Below are 17,451 nucleotides of genomic sequence, written 5' to 3'. Positions count from 1 at the left end.
TCGCCTACCACGTTTCTGGAGACAATTGCTTCCAGTGTAATAACTATTATTATATTTTTTTATTTCATCGGAAACAGGTTGGCAAAAAGAGCACACTCTCGCTAATGTCCGGATAAAAACGAGCAAAAACCGTCCTTCAGATGAATAGAAATTAAAAAAATCATAAAACAATAAATAATCATACAAACGGGTACAAAACATGAATAATGATATACGCTTCTACTAAAACATTTCAGGAATCACTTAAAAGGCTATTGCTCAGTAGTCTACCGCCACAATCTAACCACCACATTGATCACTGATGATCTTCTCCATGTTCATAACAGAACAAACTCGTCCATGCTGTTGTTAGTGTCCACTCGCTTGCATTTGGTTTTCCTCTGGATGTAGGTGATGTTTGTAGGTGCATGACTTTGCTCCTCTTCCTGACTGTGTCCCTCTGCGAATATGAACATGGGGTATGTCTCTGCAGACGTGGAGAGAGCCTGTAAGACAAAAGAGCCAGGTTCCAGATTTACGCCAGCTATGACAGAAACGTTAGAACACAAAACGTGTCCAAAACACATTATCGAGAGTCGCCCACCTCGGTAACAGCTGTGCACAACGACTCAAAGTCCTTTTGACCGTTAGCATAGAAACCTATGGTGCAGCTGGGGTCCATACGTGAGACCGCCATTTTCCTGGGATATTTACAGTGAAAGGACTGCAAGTGGAGAAAAAGAGTCAGAGAAAATATATGCTACACTTTTTTAAGCAGACACAATACAATTGACTAGTTTATCACAGTAAATAAGGAAATAAATAGAATATAAAACCATCATAATTATCCAGCTGTCAGCATTACACATAACCAACCACATGGTGCACAGACCCTCTTTTTCCACCGAAATTAAAAGCATATTCCACTTTATGTCTTGATGTCTATGGACAAATTTAATTTAAAACACTTCCTTCACTTATTATTTTCAATGCATACATCTTTTTGCGAAAGAAGCTAGTTTAAATGTTGGCTGCTTTAACAGCTTAATAAACAAACCATGCCTGTATCCAATCAGACTGTCAATAACATTATTTTCTGCTCCACTTCATACACTCTTAGTCTTCAGCATTTCATCAATAACACTTATATTATTAGAATGTTTACATGAGTATCTCCAAAAGACGGATTACATGGGAGAACAAATACAGCCTGGAGCAACTCCACTAATTAGAAACATCACAAAAGTCAGTTACTCTGATACAAGCCAATATAATGAATACTGTGGTGTGACATAAAAGAGCTGCAGAGATACAGCCAAAGAAAGGGGACCAAAGGTTCATATAATAGCACTTTTCCACGATACAGTTCCAGCACGACTCGACTCTACTCGGTGTAATTTTCCATTACTATAGTAGCTCTTCAACGTGGGGGGAGTCATCGTAGCACGGCTGCATGAAACTGCTGTGACATCGTTTTTATATGCGACACAAACACACAGAGACTTGTGACTTGTAAAGCGGTTATTTTCGGTGTAAATGAATCATTAGACCCAGTTAAATAAAAAGATTTGTTCACGGAATCGTTCAGTACTTCCTCCGTGACCAGAGCACAGACTGAAATAGGGCAGAAGGGGTTGTGTCGCTAAATAACACCAGACTCCTCTGTTAAATATTGAGATTTTAGACATTTCCGCATGTTTTTAACTGACCGACAGCTCGGCATTGTTCGGTTTGTTCCCTGTGTCGGACGTCGCGCTCATGAATCTTCCAGTGTCGAGCCACTCTCTGACCAATCAGTGACATTTAGTATCGGTTGAGCCGAGTTGAGTTGTGCTGGAACCGTGTAGTGGAAAAGCGCCAGCTGTCACAGGAGGAACCAAACTGAAAGCGAAAAAAAGAAGAAGAAGAAGAAGAGGATTTGATACTTCCTTTTACCTCCAAGGGAAAGTTCTTCTTTGTTATATCCACCGTGGGCTGACAGTAATGAGGGTCCAGGTACAGCAGATTGTTGTCTTCCCCACAGCAGGGCCACAGAAAGCACAAAGACAGGAGTGAGGTGTGACATCAAAACAGCACAGCATGACACACGTGATCATTATGGCGTTACACTGCTCTGCACATACAGTACCTTGGAAGCCAGTGAAGAACAAAGAATGCTTCGGTTTTCCCCCGATAATTCCGATGCAACATTTTAACGTCAGAAGTTTCTATAAAAAAAGAAAGAAAGAATACTTTGTTCTTCTTCCGTCATTTAGCTATTATAGGCAGTCATGAAGTACTCATTAAGAAACGACTGTAACATTATCACTTTACCCAGTAACTTGTGGTGTAAGGATTATATTTTACTACACCTAATAAGTAGAGTAATATTCATGACAGTTTTAAGGTGTAATACGTAATGTAAATACTTGGACACAGTTAACGTAGGCAGGATTGAGATCTTGTCCTCCAAGTCGCACGGGGACCAGTATGATGACGGACTTCCAGGATTGAGGAGGAGGTCGCTCGCACAACCGTTTCACATTCTCTTTGTAGACTGTACAGACAAAGACAAGTAGAAAAAGACGCAAACATGTGTAACCACGTGGTCTATTAAATCCTTTCAGAGCAGGTTAATCCTCATTTTCCCTCCCCCTCAGCAGCTTTTACTTTTATAGGTATACAGTTACAGGTACACACTGAACACAGATGAATGTTTGACTGACACGTTCCTGTGTTTGCACAGCTGAGCAAAAACACAACAATGAAAGAAATCACTTACTGGTGCAGTCCTGTGCCACATAGACAGCTAGATTTTGAAGGTCTGCACATGCTGCCACGGCCTTCCTGGAAGACAGAATGATGTTCATTATTATTATTATGTCTTGATAAAAAGCTGGTAATGGAGTGCAATTGCTCTTACTGGAGGATATGGGCTACGATGCAGGGACCATACCAGTCCCCAGCTTTTTTCCCTGAGCTTTTGCCCAATTCCACCAGCCGGTGTATTCCAAAAGGGGCCGACGGGTGGTCTGCCAACCACGAGACCACCTTCCTGTGTGTGGACTCTGTGGGTCTGTCCAGGAGGGAACCTAAGCTCAGTTTCCGGCCTCTTTTATTAGACCCTTCCCGGAAAGTCTGTCCAGAGTCAGGAGGACGGCTCTCTAAGTCCATGTCATCTTTGAACATGTGGTGGCTCACAGACCAAGTCCAGCCTTAAAGTGAGAAAACAATTATGTTGATGTTAAATATACTTGATGTGCATCTTATTTACTAGATTGGAAAGATGTTTTTAGTGTGTTCTCACCTGGTGGCATTAAGTGTAAGAGGAGGCCCTGAGCCAGCAGCATCTGCCCCGTACGCAGAACACAGCCCCAGCCGCTGTCGGTCGTCAGCGAGCAACCGGCCAGAGGAGGGAACCCCCGCCTGTACGTCAACCACAGCAGGGACACAAAGGTGCGACGGAAATGCTCTCGTTCCCCTGACACAGATGCACAGTTTGAATGTTACATTTCCTCTCTCTACTTTGCGCTTAAGAATAATTAATTATTCTTTTTCGGAAGGAAAAAAACGCCGGAGGCCTCACCTTCATCCTTGAGCTGGTAGGATTTCCCAAACATGATCACGGGGGAGCTCTTGCTGAATTTGGATTTCTGCTTCAAGGTCCAGCCTGTTGGTAATAGGTTGATAATTTAAGCATTTTTGTCCTAATTAGCACAGAGTTTGCATGTTCTCCCCGTGTGTGCGTGGGTTTTCTCCGGGTTCAAAAAACATGCGATGAATGAATGATCGTGGTGGTCGGAGGGGCCGTTTGGCAGCTCCAGAGCAGCTGTGGCTACACGTAGCTTACCACCACCAGTGAGAATGTGTTAATTAATAATGCCAATAATGTATTCATTAGAAATGTAATGAATAATAATAATAGTGGTGGAGCCGGGACAGCTTGTGGCGTCCAAGTCTAATTAAATATGTTAAGGTCGTAGACAGATCTGATATCTGGGGTCCGGCTGTTCATGTCCTATGTTACCTTTGTCCTCCTCAGTTCTGAGCTGTCTTCAAAAACTTAACTCATCATGATTCCAGAGACTTCTTCTTTCTGGATAAACCACATTCATAAATACTACACACAGTGATTCTATTGCTGTATCCATGTGCAAATATTGTGGTTTTCTAGTAGTGTTGTATTTAAACCTCCAACCACTAATTAATTTTAGCCATGTGACTCTCTCTTCCTTTGAGCTGAACAGGAAGGCTTATACTTACTGCATCCATGAGTTCTCAGGGGGTGGGAAAGATGGAGACTATTTACATACAGACAGACAACTAGTAAACACAATGCACCATGCGTACAGTTGTTATCGCTATCTGTGACGTGAACAAACTGACCATATTTCATACTGTTCCACGCCGAGACCAGCTTAGATCTGAGCTTCCCTCTGTCCTCCGTCTCCTGGTCGTCCGTGCGCACTTCTACAACCTCGGGCCTGGCAGAGTCAGAGGACAGAAAGAGCCAGTCGTCCACGATGTCATCTGCAGGGGACTCACCCTCGCGGTGAGATGAGGACATCCTGGGATTGCAGGGACCAGACCAAGACCGAGTTATCGCCGCGACAACCTGCACAAACACAGTGAGAACACAGCACACCAACGCACGCCATTAAACAACAAAAGCTTGATTTTCATGCATGCATGTGAAAAAACATGTGGCATGTGTTGTTGTTTTTTCCCCTTATAAAATAAAGCGCGTCTACGCCTGGAGGGTGATGGGTTAACGTTACGCACGGCAAAGTCAATAATTCTCCATGACAGTAAGTAAAAGACTCGGATCACATGACTGCACCCTGTGACTCAGGAATTTCACTCATGTCAGTGTAGCTGCCGCAGGAGAGCTGCTGGTATCCAGCAAGCAATGCTCGCACATATTCAGGTTCTTCTTTTTTTAAGTACTCACATCCTCAGATCTCTATATAAGCAGGTACAAATACTCCACTCCAACTAAGATCTATGCACTTTCTACTACAAAAAAAGACCTCTGTGAGTGAAATTCTATTTTATATGACATCTACATATATATATTAAACTAGTTTTAACCATTTTGTGTACAAAGAGTACAGTGTGTCCCAACTGAGGAGTCAGTCCCTCCAAAGGGTCATGAGGAATGAATGGGTTCATATGAAGGAATTCACTTCTGCTGTGTATATTTGTGGGTAAATTTGTAAAACAGTAGTTTGAGACTTTTTGCTCATGCTAGCTTTGATTTTTGTATATAAATCAATATAGAATCATTTAATCTCTTTAAGCTTCGAGGATTGGTCAAATTAAATTGAGTCACTAAATTTGTCTCAATAAATTGAGACAAATGAGGGTTTAAAAAAAAGATTTGTTGATTATGAAATTAATTGTCAACTATTTTGATAATCGATAAATCGGTTTGAAGCATTTTTCATGATTAAAACAAGATTTCTGATTGTTTGAATGTGAATAGTTTCTTAATTTCTTTGCTCCACATAACAAAGAAATCATTAAAAGCGAATCTTTAAGGTTTGTGGACAAAAAAAGACATTTGAGAACATCACCATTTTCATTTTTTAACGTTTTCTGGCATTTTATTACGACTCGAATATGAAAATAATTGTTAGTTGCAGCACTAATTAAGTCCCTACAGGAAAACAATAATATTAGACAAATATTAGACAAAAATAAACTGTATATGTGGGGTATTTTACATTTATGTAGCTCTGTAATCAAACACATGTTATATGTCTATTTAACTCACACAGTAAAAGCCATTGTTCACTGTTTCACTGCCTTGACAGAGAATCAGTGAATTTAAACACACGTCATTATTTAGAGTTACTTTAAAACTTTATTAATCTACTGTTTTGTTTCGACTAAAACATACAGTATAAGTACGTGAATGATGTATTTGTCAACTTATATCACAGCCACGTCACTTGAGACGCCGACTAAAATATATAAATAGCACATTTTTAAAAAACAACAACAGAGATATTGGACATTTAGACACAAAAGTCAGCTGTTTCATGCGGCACTGATTTGAATAACTTACAGGTAAATTCAGACCGAGAGCTTTGTGAAATATACACTTTTTTATTTGTACTTTTACCTCAGTTCAGGTTCCGTCATCGTTGCTCCTCGTCCAGGAGTTCGTCTCTGTGTGGAAACGACATCAAGTTCGTCTGCGTCTCTTTAGTCCAACATCAAAAGCGTTTCGGCTTGAACGACATTGAAATTAAATTGTCTCTTACTTCCTGTTTACAGTGGTCACGTGCCGTCCGCGCTGTGACTGGTCAAGAAAGGACCAATGAGCGCGAGCCAAGGACTCAGCTCCTTTCTCGTGGTTTATTAAAAAAAATGTTTTTAAATTAATTAATGATTTTTTAAATACAATTTAGTTATTTATCTGTATTGTTTGTTTACATGTTTACACACCTACATAAATAAATAAATCAAAAGAGGAAAAAGAATCAGAGTTGTAACTGGGTCAAATCCCTGGATGGGTTAAGGGCTGGGAATTCACTCACTTAAAAATATAAATATGTATATTTTTTTTTCTTTTTTTAAAAAAGACAATTGTGTACCTGTTGGTTTCAATGGTAAGGGTTTGTTTTTGACCAAACAATAAATAAATAGGCTAAATCATGTGGTGAAATTGAAAACATACACATAAAAAACCAGCAGTAATTATAATATTATAATAATACTTTAATAATTATATATATATATATATATATATACATATATATATATATATGTATATGTATACATTTTAAAAGGAATATGTGCATATATATAATGTTATTGTCTTGTGTGCAATCGATTACTATCACCAAAATGTGCCAAAATGACACAATCTAATTGTAATTTATATTTTAACATGGATAAAAGGTCAATTAAAGGTCAATTAAAGGTCCAGTGTGTAGATGAAATTTGTTAATCTGGCATAAATTGAACTTTTTTTTTTTTTTTTTTTTAATTCCTAAATTTTACACACTATACCTTTAGGTACCAATTGAATCCCCAGTATAAATATTTTGTTTCAGAATTTCTGGACAATAACCAAGAACTTTAGGGTCTGTTTGCTTTCTTAAAGAAAATTGATAATAATCTTAGTGGCAGAAGTTGAAAAAAAATAAAAAAATAAAGTGAGACAAACGGAGGAGTTTCGCTGCATTTTATTACATATCTGCACTGTAGGCTCTTTGCATTAGTTTTTCACAATGCTGTCTAGTATGTAACCATGTCATGGAGAACAACAGTCACGGAGATAGTTGTTATTGTAGAAAAGTCAAACACTTTGGACACAGATGGACATGACGACGACGACAACAACAAAAACACAACTTCAGATTTATGGAATATGGACAGTCACACTGGCACTAAAGGGGGGGGGGGGCAGCCATACAGTTTTGGTAATTCATAAATAACTAATTTCAGTCATAAAACACAGATTCCTTTAATAAATACAACAAATTAAAAAAAAATACAAAATAAATATGTAAGATAATTAAATAAAAAATATCAGGTAAAATAAAGTGCAGTTTTATTTCACATTACACACAAAACCACTGCTGTTAAATGGTGGATAGCGTCTGCGTGTACTCGTATATTAATGTGTAAAATAAGCTCCGACTGCAGAAAAGGGAAATGTGCTCACACTCACAATGTCATGAAAGGAAGAAGATCCACACACTCTTTGTTTTTGCTGCACATCAGGTCCTCTGGTGTCACGTGACGTGTCGTCCACAAGGTGGCAGTCTAAGACAGCAGCTGTGAAAGCCTGGTGTCCAACAATGGCAAGATAGATTTAGAGTTTCCAAACAAGACTTTTTTAGCACAACACGCGTGGTCTCCTGTGCATCACTGACCAGGACGCTCAGTTTCATGGAACTGGGCACTGATGGATTGCATATCATTATTATTATTATTATAATCATACATTTAAATGTAAAATAAAAACTCAACAAAACAAAAATATCACATTATCCCCCGAAAATAAAAACACTGGCACTTTCCCCTTCACGATTATACAATAAACTGTACCTCTGCATAAATAGAAAAGAGTAAATAAAAGATCTTTTTTTTTCTAATCTTCTCCTGTGTTAAGTGCTACTTCCATTACACCAGTGTTTCCCAACCCTGGTCCTCAGGGAACTTGTTCAGATGAAACATTACATTTTTGGAAAAAAGAATATAATAAATGACAAAAGTTGAAACATAACATTTAAAAAAAAAAAAAAAAAAAAAAAGTTGAACCATTACATTTTTGAAAAAAAAAATTAAATTTCAACTTTTGTGATTTTTTTTTCAAAAAATGTAATGGTTCAACTTTTGTCATTTTTTTCCTAAAAATTTAATGATTCAAATTTTGTCTTTTTTTTTTTTTTCATCTGAATCCGGTGTTTTTTGGAGCAGGGCAACATGTAAAACATGGCAGGGCAGTGTCCCCTGGGACCGCGGTTGGGAAACACTGCATTACACACACACACACACACACGCATCAATCTCAGCAGCCTATAATATACAAAACAGTATACAGTAATTGCACGTTTTCACTACACAACGAGCTCGCTTGGCTTATTGCAAACCTCCGTCGTCTGCTCCTCCTCCTCCTCTTCTTCTCGTCTATGACACAATGTAAACTTAGTAACTGGGGGAGAGGGGATACACACACACACACACACACACACTGAAAGACACCGACATAACAAGCAGATTGCATAGTGTCCCTGTGCATGTTCATCCCAACACAATATCCCAGCCCTGACACATAATAATCTGACGCTAAACCCGGCCCGATTCGCCGTCCGATTTCAAACCATTCCGGGGGTTGTGCCTGGTTCCATTCTGCTGTGTGTGTTTGCTCTATGTATACTAAACGATGGAAAGATGGCACGAGAGCTGCTTCTGAAACAGTACGAGGAATGCCCCCCCCCCCCCCCCGTTTCACGAAAAATCCAACGTTAACGGAATTAACGGTTAATCTGCTGGGCTTAGTCGGCTGAGATGTATGTTCACAGTGTTTCGCTACCGTCGAGGTCCGCTTTATCGTCGTTTTTTTTTTACACATACAATGTAAGACATGCATCTTTTTTTTTAACCCCCCCCCCCACAACACATTGAGATGGACATCCAGAACACACACACACACACACAGGCCTTAGCGTTATGATAATAACCACACATTGTTCAACAGTAGCTGTTGCATCTTTGTCTGTTTGTTTTTGGATCTCCCCCCGTCATGATATGTCAGTATGATGCTACAGTAAAAAGCATTAGTCTCCCTCCGTCTTTCTCTCTTTTACATCATGAATGATGCTTTCCACTCCTACTGCTTCCTTTATCAGTCTGGCCTACCCCAGCGACGACTGAGTTCGCTGCCTGAGGCCCGCGGCGTCCGCCACCAGACGCCGCCACCGCCGCCGCCGCCGCCTCTGCTTTCCCGCGCTTCTCCTCACTCGCCTTGGAGCCGTCTTTGCCTTTGGTTCCCTCCCCCTGCTGCGAGCCTCCTTTCATGGGCCCGAGCACCGTCTTGGCCACGCTCGTGAGCTGCGTGACGAAGCTCGCTTTGTCCCCCGGCGACACGGGCCGGGATTTGCTCGAGCACGGCGAGGCCGCGTTGGACGAGGGCGACGTGGGGTTCTCCTCCAGGGCTTCCAGGTGCACCCTCTCCTCCTTCACCCCGCCGCGGTGGCTGCTGCTCGACACTCTCTCTGCTGTTTTGGATCTGGCGGCAGCTGGCGCGTGAGCAGCTGCAGCGCGGGTCTGGACCTGGGTCGGAACTGGAGGTGCGGGGCCTTTGATTTTCGCCGTCTCCGGCGCTTTATCAATGCCTTTATCCACTGCCTCGGCGCCCTTTCGTGCTTTGGCGTGCTCCGAGGACGAGGCTCCTCTCTGCACGTTGCCCTTGTCGACGGCTGCAGAGCCTTTCACTTTGTCTTCGGCCTTAGCTGCAGCTGCACTCTCGGTCTGCGTGCTCTGCTGCTTCCTCGATGCCGCTGTAGTCAAGAGTTTCTCAGCGGGTTTACTCTTGGCGACTGTCGCCTCAGACGCTGAAGCACTTATATTTATAGGTTTGTCCCCAGGACCTCGCCTGGTGTCTGTAGTGGACTTGGCCTCCACTGCAGTTGCACTGACGCTGGGTTTTTTAACCTCAGCAGTGGATATTATTCTACTTGTGGTAGCTACACTCTCTGTGTGTGACCAACTGGTGTCAGACGCTGCTGTTTGAGCGTCTTTCTCTTTGGCTGTGAGCAGCGTGTCGCGGCTCAGCGGCGACTCCTGCCTTCCCAGCCGCCTCGCAGGCTTCAGGCCTCCGATCTCGCCTCCCATGGGAGGTGAGGGGGAGGACGACGACGAAGGAGACGGGGGAGCTGGCCCGTTCTCTCCCTCTATCTCTAACAGACTCTGCAGACTGTGCTCACAGTGGAAAGACTCTCTCCTGTAGTCCCCGTGTGTCACCTCCAGGCTGTGTTTGCGCAACGACACGCCGCCCGTCAGCGGGGAAGGCGACGACGACGACGACGACGAGGAAGGCAGGATGGGCGCCCCGAGCTTCTCTGCCGACTGCACGCGCTGAAGCAGCGGGGACCTGGGCGGCTCCGCGCTCTTGGGACGAGGGCGAGCCACGGGCGGAGAAGAGTGCAGCTTAGCGGGGAAGATCTGCGTCGTGTTGGAGCTCCCGACGGTGTGGCCGCTGAGAGGCGGAGGAGACGAGGTGGTCGGGGACGGGGTGTGAGCCAGAGGGGACAGGGGGATGTTGCCGGCAGATTTGCAGCGCGCAGAGCGATACTGGCGGTGGAGTTTGGGTGAGAGGCCGTGCAGGGAACTGGGCCTCATGTGGTGAGAGGCTGCTGGGGAGTTTGGGGTGCTGGACGCAGGGGAGCTGCTCTGGGAGGAGGTGCCTGTGGAAATGAGAGAAAATAAACCTGAAACCTCTTGACCCAAAATAAAAAAATATGCATATTAATCCAGAAAAAAATACAGATTTGTGGGTAAACTTGTTCAACTTGACTACGTCGAGGACTACACAGGTACAAATCCCACTGAAACTGAAGATGAAGGTTGGAAAAGTTCCTCTAGCACACAGGCGCTACAACTCTTTTTTTCTCATTTTTCTCTGCATAACCACATGTACTGGACATTCACTATATGAAATACTGGGAAAATGTGTAACTATGAAAGTCTATTTTTTATGCTTAAAGGTGCATTATGTAATAAATCTAAAGCAACTGACCATAAAATCCTCCTAATATGTCACAGAGACTCAGGAATAATGTCCATATAACAAACTGAACTCACCAACAACAACAGTACAGACAAAATATTTGCATTAAAAAAAACATTTTTCAGACTGCAAAACATGTTTATGTTTTGAAATCATGTTTTTGGCATGTGGCGCCACCTACCGCCGTCTACCAATCATTGCAGTCAGTAGAGTCTCCGCTGCCGAGCAACCACGGGTTGCCAGTTACGTCAGAAAACGAAACCTAAAAGACCTTGGTATTTTGAATTTGAATGTTGTAACTGTTTTTGGCCATATTCTTACATATGGCACCTTTAAAAACAAAGATTTCAAAGCTTTTAAAGCTCCAGTATGTAATATCTTTAGTCAAAACCACTCCTCGTGGTGCCACATCCTCCAGACTTACTGAACTTAACAAAAAATTATTTATATCAAATAGCTACACACTACAGTTACACAACAAGTTGTCCTTTCTGAGTGACAGAGCTGAAACAGTTACTCCATTAATCGATTAATCATTTTTTCATGATTAAAACAAGATTTCTGATCATTTCAGCTACTTCATTGTGAATATTTTCTTTGTTTCTTTGCTCCACATAACAAAGAAATCATTAAAAGTGAATCATTTCAAGACGTTCGAGAGCATCGTCATTTCCAGGTTTGACAAACACTGATCAACGTTTTTCTGACATTATATGGTCCAAACGATTACCCGATTAAACGAGAAAATAATTGTTAGTTGCAGCTTTGTTTTCTATGCCCAGCCGAAGGTCGAAAAAGGTAAGAACTGACACGTTTTGCATTACTGACCCGGGTAAGGAGGCTCATGAGTGGAGCGGTAAGTCTGAGTGGGCGAGCGTGCAGAGAGGCTGTGCGTGGGGGAGCCCGGGAGACTGTCTCCGGACGACAGCGAGCGGTTTAAAGACGAGAGGCTGCGGCTGGTGTGGAGCAGGTTGGACTGCTTGGTGATTTTCCTAAAGAGGGAGCTGCGCTTCTTCCTGCGGGACAACATGAAACAACAAGGAACGCAGAGACAGAATAAATGCAGAGTAAAAACATACAGGTGCTTGAAGAATAGATCTGTTTTGCAGATTTAACTCACTCCTGTCCTTCCTTAACTCCTGCCCTCTTGCTGCGTCGCGCCATCTTGGATTTATAGCTGGACTTGCGTGCGGGGCCCACTTTTATGGAGGTGTTCTCAAAGGGAGTGGTCGTAACGGTCACCTTGTTTCCACTCTGCGGGATTATATTAAGGTGTTTTAATCATATTACTTAAAGGTGCATTATGTAATAAATCTAAAAGCAACTGGCCATAAAATCCTCCTAATATGTCACAGAGACTCAGGAATAATGTTCATATAACAAACTGAACTCACCAACAACAACAGTACAGACAAAATATTTGCATTAAAAAAATATTTTGCAGACTGCAAATCATTTTTTGGCATATGGCGCCACCTACCGCCGTCTACCAATCATTGCAGTCAGTAGAGTCGGGTTGCCAGTTACGTCAGAAAATGAAACCTAAAAGACCTTTTTGGCCACATTCTTACATATGGCACCTTTAATATGAATTTAGTGAATGGCTTGATATTTAAAAATTAGTGCTGGGCACTAGGTTAACGCACGCGAACGCATGACTGACCGGAAAAGACGCGTGTGACATCATGTTTACATCCAGGCACCGTTTACCAGTTAGCTCCGTTAGCTCCTTTAGCGCCGTTAGCGTCTACAGTCGAACTGGAGCGGTCTGTTTTTTAAACAAAAAGAGCAGCGCTGCAAATAACCAGCGTACCTGTGCACTGTGTACGTATGCCTCTGTTTTTAAAGTTTAGCGTTACTTTAGAGACTAATTTTAACAAATCGGGAGTCACGTAAAACATGACGTCACACGCATCTTTTTCCCGGTCAGTCGTCACATGGAAACGCGTCATTCGTTAACTTCGCCCAGCACTATTAAAAAATAAAGGGATAAGCAGATGGATAAATGCATCGATCTCACCTTCAGGATGAGCTCAACCACCTCTGTATGAACCAGGCCGTGGACCGACTCCCCGTTTACGTGAGTGATGAGGTCACCAGCACTTAGACCGGCCTCCTGGGCTGGACCGCCCTCCTCCACATGCTGGGATGAGAAGAAATGACTCCATGAAACAGATTTAGGGACATATTAGTAAAGAAAAAGTGTTCTAATGGTACCTTGTGTTTGCTAATAGCGTTGGAAGGCTATTGGATGATTAGAAAACCCTTGAAAACCCTTGTTCAACTATGGTAGCACAGCTGAAAACAGTTTTGCTGGTCATTATTTCTAATCTTGACTATATTTTCTATTCTTTTTGCAACTCTTTTGATGAATAGAAGTGTGACTTTTAATGGAAAACACAACAAAATTGTATAGGTGAGCCCAAACTTTTGAACGGTAGTGTAGTAGTTGCATTTCTTTAAATCGGCACACTAAATAGAAACTCTTGTTTTTCCCTCACCCAGACCATGTGATGCACGCTGTAAACATCGCTGTCTCCCATGTAGACTCTGATGGCCCGCAGAGTGAAGCCGTACTTCTTCCCGGAACGATGGATGGTGATAGGAGAATGCAGCACGTTGACCACGGGACAGTAGTCTCTGCTGGGGGAGGAATCACGAGACGAAGGGTTGGACGAGAGGGAGCGAGGAGACATGGGGCTCGCCAGAGGGGAAGCACCGTGTTGTTCCACTGTGGAGACGTGGACAGACGAGAGTTTAAGTTACGTTATGGGAGTCATTTTTAAATAGTTTTACAGTTAATGTTCTACTTATAGAGCTGAAACAATTACTGGATGAATCGATTATTCGTTGCATGATTAAAACAAGATTTCTGATTGTTTTAGCTTCTTAAATGTGAATAATTTCTTTTCTTAGCTTCATGTAACAAACAAACAATCATTAGTTGCAGCTCTAGCTACTTACGAATGGACGTCAAAACCAGTGTTAAATATCAGTCTGTCTGGACACTGGATGATACCACTATCAATATTGATGTTACATTAATTCTAACTTCGCTTTACAACAGTTATGAATCAGAAAAGGAATCCTCTAATCCCCTAATTTGTAATTTCTGCTTGATTTTAAATAGTTTTGAAGGCGCCATATGTAAGAATGTGGCCAAAAACAGTTACTACACTCAAATTCAAAACACCGAGGTCTTTTAGGTATCGTTTTCTAACGCAACTGGCAACCCATGGTTGCTCGGCAGCTGAGACTCTACTGACTGCAATGATTGGTAGACGGCAGTAGGTGGCGCCACATGCCAAAACATGATTTCAAAATATAAACATGATTTGCGGGCTGCAACATTATTCCTGAGTCTCTGTGACATTAGAAGGATTTTATGGCCAGTTGCTTTAGATTTATTACATGATGCACCTTTAATTAATAAAATTGTTTGTTTTTTTATTTATTTATTTTGTTTTAATTTTCGATGTATTTCCTTGCCTGTAAAGCACTATGAATTGCCTTGTGTAAGAATGGCGCTATACAAACAAACTTTGCCTTGCCTAATGATGACACATCTGTTAACATCAGGAAAATACGTGTATACGTAAGTGCTCAAAAATCTCATGTAATACATGTAGTAACATGTATATAAGTAACAATTTGCAAACCCCACAAAGTATCAGGATTGATAATCATAACAATAATGGTATAATCTGTTGCTCTACCTGCAGGAATGATGACAGACAGAGCAGTGGCGGACGCAGATTTGATAACTTTGGTTCCTGGTCGCGAGTTACGCATATCTCCCTCAGCGGTGAGCTGCTGGTGGCGAACCCTGCGCAGCACCAGGTCTGTGGTGGCCCCGCGGGGCCCATGGGCCTCTGGAAGCCCCAGAGCAGCAGGCAACAGAGGATCAGCAGGCCTCAAAATCTTGTCTGTGACACAGGAAAGACATGAAACCCTACTGTAAAACTTTCCCTTCCACTTCTGTTGAGACCAAATACATGTTTCAGATTCATTAGTGATGTCGGCAGTGCCTCTTTCCTTCTTACCTGCAGCTGCGTGCCCGTTGCTGTCTTTGAGGAACGCTCTAAGATCACCTTGAGAGGAGATCGCTCCCATGGCCCCTTCCAAAGAAGCTCCCCTCGCCTTCACAGGAGGCTGTCGGCCAGACGTGAGCAGCTCAGCATCGATCTCCAGAGGGGAGGCAAAGCGGTGCGTGTCCATGAGGGCGGAGAAACGTCTGCGAGCCCCCGACGGCGGGCTGGAGTCGCTCTCAGTGAAGGACGTCTCGGAGCAGGACAGGCGCTTCCTGGAAAAGCGAATAAGAAAAAGATTAGAACTATACAGCTGCAGAGAAGACGGGTTTCTTCTTTTTAACACTGTCAATATGCTTTATTTGCAGGTTTTCCCGTAGCTTGCACTCACATCTCAGGTGATCCAGTCCTCCAGCTCTTGTCCCTGAGAGTGACACTTCCCAGACTCTCTCTTTTGGCCATCCTCTCCTCTCTGGGGACCTTGTGCTCCCGTAGAGTTACACCGTGGGGTTTGTGCTCCAGCTGGGACAGATGCTCCATGCTGCTGTAAACCTTTTAGGTTTGAGCAAAAAAGCAATTTTTTAATGCTTCACACGTTATAAGAAAGAGGCGAAATGGCAGTTATAAGGCAACCGCCAGGTGTCTGACCTTGCTGAAGCGAGGCGAGCACGACGAGAAGCGGTGAATCTCCACAGGCTCGTCATCGTTGGTGTCGTCTTCGTCGTACGAATGCACGTGATGGTAGCGCTCAGAGCGGGCTGACGAGGAGAGGTAATGCAATCGGCATAAATTCAGAAAACAGAGGGTATCATCTTTCTCTCCGTCTGCTGAATTCAGTCTTATACACACTATTATCTGATGACACATTTTCAGGTCAACATGTGAGAATCAGGCGACCCAGAGGTGCTGTGATTACTGAGAGTTTGTTAAAGCGGACCTAGACCGGAAGTTCCGATTAACGCCGTTTTTTAGTGTGTTTCTGCGTCATTACCTTGTTTACGAAGCCCTGAAGGTTCAAAACAAACAGTTCAGCCATTGCTGAGAATGCTGTGTTTTATTGTAATCTCGGGCTCAGCGAGATCTCTGAAAAAACCCGGTCCGGTTACGTAAACAGCGGTTCTCCTGAACAGCAGATCGTCCTGCTCCGGGCACTAGTCCGGGCACATCCGGTTGCGTACATTGAACCGCAGAAGAAGAATAACGTCCGTTGTGGAGGTGTTTCATGAGCGACAGTGTCTTCTGACTCTGGTCAAAGTCATAAAAGGGACTGTGGCGGGGAGTCGTGAAGAAACTATTTTTAAACATTGTTAAAACAATGTTTTGATAATGAGTAGCAGTGCATCCACCGTTCCAGAGGGGGGAGCTGCGCTTCTGAGAGCTGGTGTGCTGAATATGTCACTTCCGGGTCTTTGCCAATCACAAGACAGTTGGGAAGCCTCTACGCTGGCTGGCCAATCACAACACACTCTGTCTTCTGGGTGTGAGATTTATGTCTGAAATATCGCTATCGAAAAGACAGATTTCTATTGGCTCGTTTACTGCAACTATGAGGTTTTTGACCATAAAAACAAGTTAATGTATGTAAGTAGACCTCCATAACTAACATATAATATATGTGCAACAGGACCACTCTATGTGAGCTTTAAGGTATCCAAAGTCGACTCACTGTCAAAATAACTGGTGTCTTCCTCTGACTCCAGGTGAGGAATGAACTCTGCCTTCTGTCTCAGCAGGCTGTTCCAGTCCACCTCTGTGAAGAACGCATGCTGCTTCACTTCAAAATTACCACCTAGAGGGAAGGTAAAAAGAAGGAGAGTGAGAGGGGTACTGTGAAGTGAAAGAAAAAAAAATGTACAGCTCTGAAGAAGTTGGTAAATTGAACCTGTGAGTCTACATGCAAGACGTTTTGTTGTATACTATACCTCAGAGAGTGTATTTCAAGAGTGTGTGTGAGTGTGGAGTTCACTCCATTCAAATAAACAACGAGAAACAAATAATAAAGAATAAAATCATAATAATAATAATTTAAAAATGGCAAAGTCATAATAATTAAAAACAGTTTGACAGTGAGCTGACTTTCTTCTCAAAAACAAAAAGTATCTCTGAATGACTTGAAAATTACCATCATAATAGTCGGCATCGCCCTGAATAAGGATCTGTTTCACTTTGGTAAAAGGGGTCATAATCCTTATGGCGAACTGTGTTTTTCCAGAGACA

At 42.7% G+C, this 17,451-nt stretch overlaps 2 protein-coding genes across 2 annotated transcripts in view; both read right to left on the bottom strand.

Moving 5' to 3' along the window:
• Positions 1 to 138: 138 nt before the first annotated feature.
• LOC310933101 (cysteine protease atg4da-like) lies at positions 139 to 4,525 on the bottom strand (the record flags this gene model as incomplete). The annotated part of the gene is made up of 10 exons (XM_083896523.1): positions 139 to 485; positions 584 to 703; positions 1,915 to 1,991; positions 2,108 to 2,186; positions 2,388 to 2,515; positions 2,741 to 2,805; positions 2,882 to 3,173; positions 3,266 to 3,439; positions 3,545 to 3,628; positions 4,345 to 4,525. 10 exons carry the CDS (start codon positions 4,523 to 4,525, stop codon positions 318 to 320), a joined length of 1,368 nt encoding a protein of 455 aa, XP_083752649.1. The 3' UTR covers positions 139 to 317.
• A 4,760-nt stretch (positions 4,526 to 9,285) lies between these two features.
• Positions 9,286 to 17,451, bottom strand: part of LOC310933100 (microtubule-associated serine/threonine-protein kinase 1-like) — a gene marked incomplete at both ends in the record, with an annotated part of 45,625 nt that continues 37,459 nt past the window's right edge. Inside the window, 10 exons of the mRNA XM_083896522.1 lie at positions 9,286 to 10,883; positions 12,035 to 12,222; positions 12,327 to 12,460; positions 13,227 to 13,349; positions 13,708 to 13,937; positions 14,923 to 15,132; positions 15,250 to 15,509; positions 15,626 to 15,786; positions 15,883 to 15,992; positions 16,901 to 17,023. Of these exons, the coding sequence (XP_083752648.1) occupies positions 9,286 to 10,883; positions 12,035 to 12,222; positions 12,327 to 12,460; positions 13,227 to 13,349; positions 13,708 to 13,937; positions 14,923 to 15,132; positions 15,250 to 15,509; positions 15,626 to 15,786; positions 15,883 to 15,992; positions 16,901 to 17,023 (3,137 nt within the window). The remainder of the gene's footprint in view (positions 10,884 to 12,034; positions 12,223 to 12,326; positions 12,461 to 13,226; positions 13,350 to 13,707; positions 13,938 to 14,922; positions 15,133 to 15,249; positions 15,510 to 15,625; positions 15,787 to 15,882; positions 15,993 to 16,900; positions 17,024 to 17,451) is intronic.

This window comes from Microchirus variegatus (assembly GCF_963457635.1).
Source record: "Microchirus variegatus genome assembly, chromosome: 10".
In the NCBI taxonomy this organism is placed as follows: domain Eukaryota; kingdom Metazoa; phylum Chordata; class Actinopteri; order Pleuronectiformes; family Soleidae; genus Microchirus; species Microchirus variegatus.
Note: the sequence above shows the minus strand (reverse complement) of the source record. Positions and strands in the feature narration are given on the sequence as shown.